At 34.9% G+C, this 12,286-nt stretch overlaps 1 protein-coding gene across 3 annotated transcripts in view; it reads right to left on the bottom strand.

Annotated features, from left to right (window-relative positions):
* BTBD10 (BTB domain containing 10) overlaps positions 1-12,286 on the bottom strand; it is a 59,096-nt gene that overhangs the window by 16,813 nt on the left and 29,997 nt on the right. For all 3 annotated transcript variants that reach the window (XM_080911332.1, XM_080911330.1, XM_080911331.1), the window contains exon 4: positions 1,389-1,585. In XM_080911332.1, coding sequence (XP_080767458.1) covers positions 1,389-1,542 — 154 coding nt within the window. In that variant the 5' untranslated portion in view covers positions 1,543-1,585. The remainder of the gene's footprint in view (positions 1-1,388; positions 1,586-12,286) is intronic.

The raw sequence follows: 12,286 nt of genomic DNA, 5'->3' as shown, positions 1-12,286 counted from the left end.
TTACAGAATAAAGCAATGATGTAAACTATCAGTCTATATGTAAATTATTGTCTATGATTTCTATTGGTAGAAAATATTGTTAAATTTTTCTTTAGATGCTCTAATAACCTATAAAAGGGAAATAAAGATTGTATGGTAAGTTTTATTTAAAGGCTAGATTGCTAAAATTTAAAGGTGACCTAAAAATGTACCTCTGTCTCATCAGTTTTTGCCAAATTTCATTATGACTCAGGCTACTTAGAACACTCTGTACAGCATGCTGACTGTATAATTAGGCTTGCTATAGCTCCAGAGCTATTGTGACACCCTCCTCCTTTAATTCCTGTTTCCACAAGGATGGTAGCATCCTCAAAGCAAAATTTACTGGAGTGATAAAATAACCGTATTCTGTTCTCATTTCTTAGAGACTCAATGAATCATGGAAGAGACTATGACTCTTTGTGTTACTTCTGTCCATTTTTTGCATATGAATGACCTACTTAGATATTGTCAACTTCTCTGCCTAGTAAGACCTAACTTAAATGATTCTGACTTGTCTCAAATTACCAGACATTATCAAATATAGTTAAGTTACTTTGGGAGTGGGAACTGCTGGGGGTTGAAAGGGCCTTGTACAAGCTCAACTAGTACTCTACCAGCAAACTATATATATATTCCTGCAGCCTAAATATGTTCTTATATACACTGGTGACAGAGTCTGAACCCAGGGCCACATGCATGCTAAGATAAGTGCAGATAACAGAAGAAGCTATAAACCAACCCTAAATCAATGTTAGTTATTTATACCTTTCCTATGAGAAGCTTAAAAAAAATTCAACAGTTTGATACTGCTTAGGCACATTTATATACTCCATAGTGATAGTGTATTTTCCTAGGCTAACAGTGCTCATGTATGCATAAGAAAAAAGGAGAAGACCCAAGTTGCTAACAAAGGAAAACATATTTCTCTTTCATCTATTTTTATTATTAAATTTGGAAATCTGTCAAACTCAGAATAAATAATTCCACAATGGTTATTCTTTTACTTTATTTGTTAACATGATTAACCAGAGAACTCTAGCAATAATTTATCTTACTACTATTTTATAATAAGCCACTGTTATTAGATAAAAATTAGCTTGATTAATTTTTCTCTTAAAAATCTGTATTATCACAGCTTCAAAAGTTTTTCGTGTTACTTCTTTTATAAGATTGTTCCTAAACTTAAAATATACCTCTATGCTTGATTTAATAAGCTGTCTTTTTAAGTATCAAAATTAGCTAAGATGCAAATAACTGAGTTACAACAAAGAAGTGAACCTTACTCAAGTGTTGTGCACAACTGAACGTCACAGCTGTAAAAAAGCTGCTGACTGCTGACAGGACTGGGGTGACATGATCTTACATACCAATATGATGCTGCCTTGTTGGTGAAGTAACATTTCGAATACAAGGAGTGAGCTGAGACTCTGCTCTCTCATGAGATGAATCTCGTGATCTGTCACTTGACCTTCGTCTATCTCTTGATCTCTCATGTCCCCCACTAGCACCATGCAGACTCATTTTGGTGTGATCGACTCCTCCCTTAGCAACACGTGAGGCAGTGCTGATAGGTTAGAAAAGAAAATTAATCATAAACACAGGAAAAACAAGGATAATAAAGTATTTTAAGTGAAAACATACTTTAGTATACAATTGATATTTCAAAGTACAAAAATCAAATGTTACTTTTTGATTCTGAAATCTGATTTACCTTGGACCTCTATGTTTGACAAATTCTGGAGTATATGCTTATAAAAACAAATTTAGTTTTATAGATGAACAAACTAAAGCCCCAATAGGTTACCTGACTATTGTGTCTTGTTTATAGAGATAGACTCTTACTACAGAGACCCAGCCTCTCTTGCCACCCAGTATTGGTACTACAGGCATTCACTGTTATACATGGCATCAACTGACTTCTAAGATACAAGTAAGCTCAGTAACAGGAGTTCTACAGGCATTTTAAATTTATTTGTAACAGGATCTTAGATGGAGAAAGCACCAAAATTCTAAAACACTAAAAAAAATAAAATAAAATTTAGGTTTGGGCAAAATCATTGGCCTCCCTACCAAACAAGTCTCCAAACAAACACTTAGAAAATTTTTATAAATGTATTATTATTACTATGCTATTTTCAACTTTTATGTTCTGATTGTAAAAATGAGAGAATTTTTAAAAATTCAGAAAATGTTATATAGACTAAATTCTACTGTGAGGTAACTGAGAACATTGTCCTTTAGCTCAGAGTCTAGTAACAAAATTCACACCCAGTACCATTAAATATGCACACTTTAGGCACAATGATGTGTTAAATGACTATAGAGTGCTAAGATCTAGTATTAACATCTGTTCTTATCAGTTTAATAAAAAGCTCTCTTGAACTTATCCATATAGTAATAATACATTAATAATACATATACTGAGAAATATAATAATTCACTTCTAAATGTAAAATATGTACAACATAAATATATAACTACTAAATGAATGATAAAACAAAAAATGCTTTAGAATTTCAAAAGATAAAGACAAAGTCAATAGATAAAAGTTAGGGCAGGCTGGAGAGATGGCTCAGTGGTTAAGAGTACTGACTGCTCTTCCAGAGGTCCTGAGTTCAATTTCCAGCAACCACATGGTGGCTCACAACCATCTGTAATGGGATCTGATGCCCTCTTCTGGTGTGTCTGAAGACAGCTACAGTGTACTCATATACATAAAATAAATAAATCTTTAAAAAAAAAAAAGTTAGGGGGCTGACTTTGGTTTACTGGATAAGAGTATTCACTGGCTGCCAAGCCTGACAACCTGAGTTTGATCCCTAATAACTACATGGTGGAAGGAGAAAACCATGTCCTGCAAAGCTGTTCTCCCACCTCCACATGTGACCCCCACAAAAATAATAAATAGGTAGATGAATGTAATTTAAAAATTTAAACTACAATCTGTCACAAGTTTCTAAAATATGCAAAATTTTAATAATGAAAATGGAAACAATAAAAAATTAACAATAAGATTACAATCCAGGTAGGTATAGAAAAAGCAATAGTAGTAACCAGAACACGAGCCAAGACAATCTAGAAATGTAGCATGCTTTATATGCTAGTATATGTGACAGTTTACAGTTTAAAAATATTTTATAGAATATTTTAGAAACAGAAGGTATTTTATAGTTTCACAGAAATAAAGAGTCAGACTCAAACTCTTTTTAATAGTTACATAATACTTTGAGTTACTTAATATATGGACACAGGTTCCCTATTTGTAAGATGTAAGTTCTAAGCTATTTACTTTCTACAGTTGATACTAGGGATAAATCAAGTATAACAGAAGAATTAGCATACTGCCACAATTCACCTTTTAAATGCTAGTTGTTTAGTTATAACAGATGAGGAGAGAAAAGTTCAAACTTCTGTTAGTTATACAATACTAGCCAACATGGTAGGAACACTGCAAGCTAAGTCTTCCTTTATCCTAATGCTCCCTTTATACTCTAGTGCTTTCTTTTTACCAAAACCACATTGGTTAAAATGTAATCTTATAATTCAAAGGCTGATTTAAATCCTGTATTGACTCAAGGTCATCTTTTTATTAGTTTATTAACTATACTGCTTTTGTTATTTTGGTGGTTTGTTTTACTATGGAAATCAATCACCATCCTGTTATACCAGAGATTGCGTACAGAAGATAAAGCAGACTTAGTTACTCCTAGAGAAATAAAGGCAGCCTGTTAGCCATTATCAGACATTTGTTTCTCATAAGTCTTATGAAGAAAAGAATTTTCCACTCTCGTGTTCCTTCTAGAAAGGGAGGGGGCAGTTATATTCTTAGAACATAATCATTTTCTTCAAATAGAACCAAGAGATTCTACTACTGGAACAGGAATACCAGAATTTCTGGCTGGTTTCTGAAGTAGAAAAAAAGAGTGCTTATTAATAGAAGAATATATGGGGGTGGCAGAACCCTCTATTATTCTCATTGCTAAGTTTTAATAACTTTGAAACACAAGAAAGCAAATTTCCTAAATGTGACCTAGTAATTTAATAAGACTGTCCAATCACAACTATGGCTAAACGCAAACACAAGTTAAATGTTCCGTTTGAATAAGGGCCAGGCAGACTAATTAATTGAAAAAGTGTTTTTACAAGACATCATTTTAGCTAAAAGACAGAGACTGCTAAGTGTTCTACTGAAATATTGCATTCATTTCTAAACTGATTAGATTTTAAATGAAGGCAAACACTGTCACCACATACAACCATTTTGTCTTTATAAGCCAAAAAGGATGTATGCTGAATCAGCTTTCAAAAATCAGATGTTATAGAAGACAAATTACATTCTCCTCTATTTGATTAAGTAATTTTAGATCAGGAAAACACTCCAAAGACAGAGCTGTGTGTGCAAAATAAAGAACAAGGACAAGCAAGTTCAAGCTCTGCTCAGGCTGCATCTAAAAGAATATGAACTGATACAGGTGACAAAGAAAGGAGCTCATTCCCAGTACCTGCTCCACCAGGGCAGAGGCAAGACTGCAGTTACTCTCCTTCCAAATAGCTCCACCAATATAAGAAGCAATAGAAATAGAGCTTGGATGTGCTTGGATCAAATCCAAATATGACCTCTTGGATGGACTCCACAAAGGAAAATGAAAGGAGAAAATGTGGAAGAAAAATATCTAGCCTTCTCCCAAATTTAATGAAAATTACAAAGCCACAAATATAATAAGCACAAGTTGCCCATACACTTTAATGAAAAATGCAACAATAAATAGGTTCCCACTGGTCTAGAACAAAACTACCTTTCAAAAACAAAATGAGAATACTGACATTTTAAGACTAAATGGCAAATTTATTATGAGTATACCTATGTAAAAGACAAAAAAAAAATTCTCGTAGGGGAAAAAAAAAGCCAAGTAACAATGTGGATCTACCCAAGGAACAAGAGACTCTGAAAGGAGTAACTACATTAGAAAACTATTTTTCTTGCTGTTTTAATCTTCTCAAAAGATTAGTGTTAACAATAATTCTAACAATATGGCACAATGGCTTATAACATACATATATTCGAATACAACAGAACAAAATTGGGATGGAAGAAATGATAGTGCAGTGGTGTGAGGCTTTTATACTACATAAAAAGCAGCAAATCACTGGAAGGCAGGTTAAAGATAATATACCGTAAATGTTAAAGCAGCTATTCATACAATAAAGACTTTGATTGGCTGCGACTAGAACAATAGCTCAGTGGATAAATGTATTTTGCAGTGCAAATATGTGAAGCTAAGTAGATCCTCAGCACTCATGTAAAAGGCAAGCCCAGCAATGTGTGTGCAGCCACAAGGGGTGGGAGTGGGGTAGATCTAAGTTCCCTGGATGATCAGGTTCAGTAAAGAGATCCTTTTCAAAAACAAGGAAGCGAGTGATAGAGTAAGATAGTCAACATCAATCTCTGGCCTCTACATATCCATGTGTGCAAGTACACACGATTAGTTGTGGCAAACATACACACACACACTAATCCAAAAGATGATAAGAAAAAAAAGTGAGAAAATAGAAGGAAAAAAAGAATAAAAAATAGTATTAAGACTTATTCATATACAAATTACCTAAGTTTCTCAAATGTAAGTAAATGATCTATACCATAAAAGGCAGAGATTATTTGACAGGATACAAAGTCAAACTTAATTATGCTGCCTACAGAAAACACACTTTAAATATGAAGGTACAGAGACTGGATATAACAGAATGAAGAAAGCACTGTGTTAGCATCAGTTCAAGGACAGACAACAGTGGCCACTGTCACAGTGAAGCAGAGCTCAAAGAGGAAGTTCTTTCATGAGGAAAGGGGATGAATTCATTAAGAACACATCACAACTCAAATGTTTTCCTGTCTCATAACCAGACTCAAATTATACAAAGCCAAAACTGATAAATGAGAAAGAGCTAACCCCACAATTAAGAAAGGTTTTTAATACCCTTATATTATTTTTATATTTACCTACTTGATTGCTTATGTATTATGGTACCAAGGACTAAATTCAGAGTCCCACATATAAGTGCACGCTTCACCTCTGAGCTATACTCTCAGCCCTAATGCAATATTTAGTATAGGAAGCAGACAGAAATCAATTAGAGATTTTAATAATACTATCAACTGATTTGACCTGACATAGAACGCCTCACAGAACAGCAGCAGGAAAATCATCCTTTTTATGTGCACACAAACATTTACAATGACAAACCATATCTAGGCAATAAAGCAAGTCTCAATAAACTTAAAGGAACATAATAATATAAAAATCTCTTCTGATTACAACAGAATTAAATTAAAATTCAAGATATCTGAAAAATAAAGATTAAGAAATTAAATAAATACCTTTATCTAAAAGAAGACTGAAAAGAGAAAATTTTAAATTCAAAACACAATAAAACTAAAAATCACCTGACATGTTCCAATTCTATGCTATATTATGATAGTATAGTAGTGCTTAAAGGTTCGATTTCAGCACTGACTCCCCATGGCAGCGGTTCTTAATGAGCCCTCTAATAAAGAGCAGACTGAAAATTAGAAAACAGAAGGATAACCAAGAAAACCAATGAAACCAAAGCCCATAAAATCAGTAAAGTTGAGAAATGTCCACCCTAGTCACATGGGAAAAAACTATGAAAGATTCAAATGGCTACTGTCAGAAATAGTGTGTTCAAAGTCTACTGAAGTTCAAAGAATAATTAATAATAATTTTAAAAACCCCTTCATTCCAAAAAAAAAAAAAAAAAAATTCAACAACTTGGGAAAATTACAAATTCAAACCTGCCACAGCTCACTCAAGAATGCAGACACACTGAACAGCTCTGTGTGTATTAAGAACATTTGAATTTATAATTTAAAACATTCCTTCAAAAAAAGAAAACCTCTCTAGTTCCAGATGGCTCCATGATGAACACTTCAAACAGAAATAATACCAACTTTATGCAACTTTTCCATAAAACTTAAAAGACAGAACTTCCTAACTCATTCAATGAGGTCAAAATTATCCCAACAAAACCAAAAAGTATTTCAAGAAAACTATAAACCTTACAGCAACATTTTACAGGATTTGATAATTACTTATAATAATACCACCACCTAAATGCAATTTGTCTAAAAACACAGGACTGTTGCTAGATATTTGATCATACTATGAACCCAGAAATTGTGCTGTTTACTGGAAAAAAAATGTTTCTAGTTGTGGTGAGACTCAGCCTTAACACGCACCTTTAATCCTTCTGACTGGAATACAGATATGCCCTTAGTCCACACATTTCCCAAACAATAAAGGCAAAATTAATTTGTAGAAGGAAACACCCATGTTTGAAAATGATGTCTAGTTGAGTGGCAGATAAAGTGACAAATCAAAGAAAGATTTGACAGAATAGGATATGCCCAACTCTCATGAGAACAGAGAGAAATATAAACTACTTCAATAAGCATTCAAAAGCAATAAAAGAAGTGTACTTTATCACATGGTACTGAAATAGATAAGCATTGAACATTTCTCTTCAAGAATTGGAAAGAACAGGATTCTGGTCTAGACAGTCGTTAACTTCAAGTAGACCACAGACATAAACTTAAACCTTTTAGAAACAAAAAGCAAAATTCATATATGAGTGAAGTGATACCTGACCACAGAATTTAAAAACTTGCTCTCCAAAAATCACCATTTAAGAAAACCAAAAACCACTGAGAAAATAATTCTGAGTTTTCAAGGTCATGTACATGAATTAAACTCTTAAAATGATAACAAAAACTATATACAGATAAAATGAAATGTATGAAATAATATTAAGCATTATCAATTATTAAAGAATAATTAAAATGACAATGGATCTCAGGACAGCTAGACAAAAAACTGGCCATCAGCCAGCAAAGTGACTCAGCATGTAGAAACACTGCATACAGACCTGCTAATTTGAATCTGACAAGAGGATCCACAAGGCGGTATGAGAAAAAGAACTTGGGTTGTCCTCTGATCTCTACATGCATGAATGAAATAAATATATAACCAAGTACTAATGGGGCATGTATATGAATTACAACTCACATAAATCTATGGAAGGACTGGGGCGGTACAACTACTTTGGAAACTGTTCTGGAAGACAACTTGTTTCTTGAGAAATAAAACATATACTACTCATACAACCTAGATACTTCATTTTATTTTATTTTACCTCTGAAAAGAGATGAAAACATATATCTATAAAACTTAACCTGTATATACAAATATTCTTGTAGCCACTCAAAACTGAAAACTACCTGAATGTCCATGGGCAGGTGGATAAACTATTGTAATATATTCCTACGGTTGACAAAATTCAACATGAATATGTTTCACAAGTTATACAAATCATAATAAGAGTAAATCTCAAAATAACTATGCCCAGTGGAAAAGACAGGCATAATACACATGTGAAATTCTAGGAAATACAGCAGTTGGAGGGAAGAGAAAAGGGCACTTTGGAAACTTTTGTATGTGAAATATACACCAATATACTCATGGCACTTGAGGTTGTGAATACATAAAGTATCTAAACTTATTAAACTGTACACCAAAACTGGCTTTTTGGACACAGAACCTGCTTGAGACTACTATGCCATGAAGCCATGTTCATCTGTACATAATCTCAGCCAAGCTTTTCCTTATGTTTTCCTCACTGGTCAACACTAAAGCTTCCCCACCAGCCTACACAGACTCTGGCATACAGCTGCATAGTTCATTGTCTCAGAAACCAAAAGCATTTATCATCAATCAGATTAAAAACAGCGACTGTATCAATGATGACCACCTAGAGAGCTCACAAGCCAGCACTATCTAGTAAGGCTAGGACAAACACCCAAACCAGATTTCTCAATCATCAATCCTTCTAGATTGGTTTTTTACCATTAACTTCCACCACCTTTAGCTATGTAAATAAACCCACTTTACATAAAGTCAAACTATTGGCCTGCATTTAAATTTTTTATAACTTTAACTTATAATCCTACTTATTTCCTTATGTAATACTAATCTATCACTTAATCTCAAAGTCATGCAGTAAAGCCTTTAAAACTGTTTAAGTCTAGGGCTGAGGCTATACCCTACTAGTTAGAGTGCTCACACAGTATGTATGCGGCCCAACACTCAATCCCTAGATCTGGAGCATGGGGTAGGTTTAAAGATCTTACTAATATGATCACACTTAAAAAAGCAAGGATCTATTACATCAAACCTAATCAATACCAACACAGTGTGAATTTATGCACATACTTGCAAATTTATCTAAATAATGAATTTAATTTTACATGGAAAGCAGGTTCTATGGACTGAAGAGGAATTTAAGGGCTCAGTTTTGTATGACTTATTATAGAATATTTAATTGGAGCTCAGCCTTTCAAAAGATTAAAATCTGTGACCATCATGGTGGGGGAGATGGCAGCTGGCAGACATTCATGGTGCTGAAGCAGTATATAATAGCTTATAACTGATCCACAAGTGCCAGGCAGGCAGGCAGAGGTGGGGTGGGGGAAGGGAGGGACTAAGGAGAGAAGGAAGAGAGGTTAAGAGAGAATGTCTGGGGTGAGAGAAACTACTAGGAATGGCATAGGCTTTTGAAACCTAAAGGCCCACACCCAGTGACACACGCCCTCCAATCCATACTTCCTAATCTTTCCCAGTTCTACCAACTGTAGCCCACACATTTAAATACACTAGTCTATGGGAGCCATTCCCATTCAAATCATCAAAAAAAAGAAATTACAGTCATAATTTTAAAAAGATTACAGCAGAACTGAAAAAAAAATATCTGGAATATCCCCAAAAGAGGGAAGAAAAGGGAAAAGAAATTCAGATATTAAAGAAGTCAGTATTCATACAATGTCAAGGTTCCTAAGAAAAGAGAGGAGAATAAACTAAGACAACTTCAGAAGCCACTGACATAGTGACATTCACATCAAAAAATCTTTAACACACAAACTCCATCTACAGTGTGACTGGTGTTCATTTATAGGTAATGACCTTATATAGCAGAGACTTAGCACAAATCCACATGACAGCAGTTATTGTTATTTTGAGTAGTTATCTTACTAATTTTGAAGTCTTGGGTTTCTATTGCTATAAAAACACATGATCAAAGCAAGGACAAAGAGTTTATTTGGTTTCTATATTCTGATCACAGTTCATCACTAAGGAAAGTCGGGGCAGGAATTCAAGGCAAAACCAAAGCAGAAGCCAGGAAGGAATGATGCTTACTGTCTGGCTTGCTCTGCTTGCCTTCTCTAAGCAACCGCAACCGATGTTGTCTATGTGAGCTCAGTCTTCCCATATCAATTACTAATCAAGAAAATGCCCTCAGAGACTTGCCTACTAGCCAACCTAACTGAGGCAATTCCTCAATTGAGGTTCTTCTTTCCAGACAACTATAGCCTGTGTGAAGCTAACAAAACCATACTCTGGTATATCTTACTGAGCCTGTGGATTGTAGCTAAAATCTCAGACCACATAATAATCATTTGACTAGTTATCTAAAAATCAGAGTTAATTAAAGTCCTAGAACTAATATATGATGCAAAGCTCAATTTCAGAGTTCATCCTGTAAGTAATAAACTCAAGTAAGTCTGACTCAAACCAAGTTTAATTTCTTTAACAAATTACTATTCTCTAAATATACAAAAGTAATTCTTATTATAAGAGTCCTTAATAACTTAGATTGGTGGGGGGGGTATGGCGATATCAGAAGCCATACTACACTGTTGTTTCATATCAAGTTTACTGACACTACTCACTTTTTCATACAGGATGCTAAAGAAAGAAAAGAGAATGTTAGGAAAAAGATAATGTCCTGGGTTTTCACACCAGTGTTAGGAAAAAGATGAAGAGAGTAACGGGGATATGCTCCATGATGGTGTGGTGAGGCATCGGGAAAAGGGGATGCCTCTGGGAGGCCAAAGTTGGGAATCCCTTCCCCCTGAGGGACCAGCCAGGACAACAAAGTTGGTATAGTACTGAAAAGAGTTTATTCAGGGCATGGGGAGGCGAGTTAAGAGGGTAGTAGAGGAATGGGGGGGAGGGAGGGAAAGAGGGGGAAGGGGGAGAAAGGAGGAGGGAGAGAAGAAAAGAGGAGGAGAAGGAGGGAGGGAGGGGGAGGGGGAAGGAAGGAGGAGGGAGAGAAGAAAAGAAGAGGAGGAGGAGGAGGAGGAGGGGGAGGAGGGGAGTAGAAAAGCAGAGGCTGACCAAGAACACATGAAGGGGGGAGGGAATGGGGAGAGGAGAGGGAAGGGGAGCAAGAAAAAGCAAGAGGCCAAGAGACCAAGAGAGAAAGAGAGGAGGGGGCAAGCAGCCCCCTTTTATAGTGTCAGGAAACTGGGGCAGAGCATACCTGGCTATTGCCAGGTAACTGTGGGGTGGGGTTTACAGAAAGCCACACAGAGGTACTTAACAGACCGTACATTGATTGACCCTTAAAATTCTTTTACATCTAGTTCTCTACCTACCTTATATTCAAGGGTATCTTAAACAAGACAAAACAAAAGTTCAGATATATTCCAAGGGCACAAATTAAACTAACTACATAAGAGAAAATTTAAAGTTGGTCTACTTTTTAAAAAGTCATTTTACATTTTCATCTGCTCTTTTTTAAGTTAGCAATATATTATACTTCTCACTTCTGTTCCAAAATGTTGTGCCTGCAAAATTAGGTCCAGAATCTTTTAGCAGTTCTTATGCTCTTATAAATCTTCAAAGATCATAAGAATTACCAATAATTTGAAGATCTTGATTGCAGCTTCTTCTTATATAACTTGAACCTTTAGGTTTCCATATACTGGTTTCTATACCCTTAATAATGCTTGTTACTGGTGTTTGTAGTGGTCTGTTCTTCCTCTCTAAGATGCTTCCAAGACAGAGCTGAGGTCCCTCCTTCACTGTTAAATACTATTACTATACTTCCCTGGACTTCTTTCTCTAAATGTTACAGGAGAAACGTTTCTGAACGGTGTTCCTATTTTCTAATGTCTCAATTGATTTGAACCCCAATTTACTTTACAGCTATTTGCTTCATTTAAAATACTGTGTGTATCTTCAATAAACTCAAGGTGAAATCAGATCAAGGATCTTCTTTTTACTGTCAGAAAATAAAATAAAAATTACATTTTTATTTAACTCCTTAAGACAGTCTTTTTTTTTTTTTTAAGAAATTTATAGTATAAAAGTATGTTAACTATTTCTCTGGCCAAGTTTCAGAACAGGTACCATTA

This window comes from Micromys minutus, assembly GCF_963924665.1.
Source record: "Micromys minutus genome assembly, chromosome: 2".
NCBI lineage: Eukaryota > Metazoa > Chordata > Mammalia > Rodentia > Muridae > Micromys > Micromys minutus.
The sequence above is the reverse complement of the archived record's forward strand: the minus strand, read 5'-3'. Positions and strand labels throughout refer to the sequence as shown.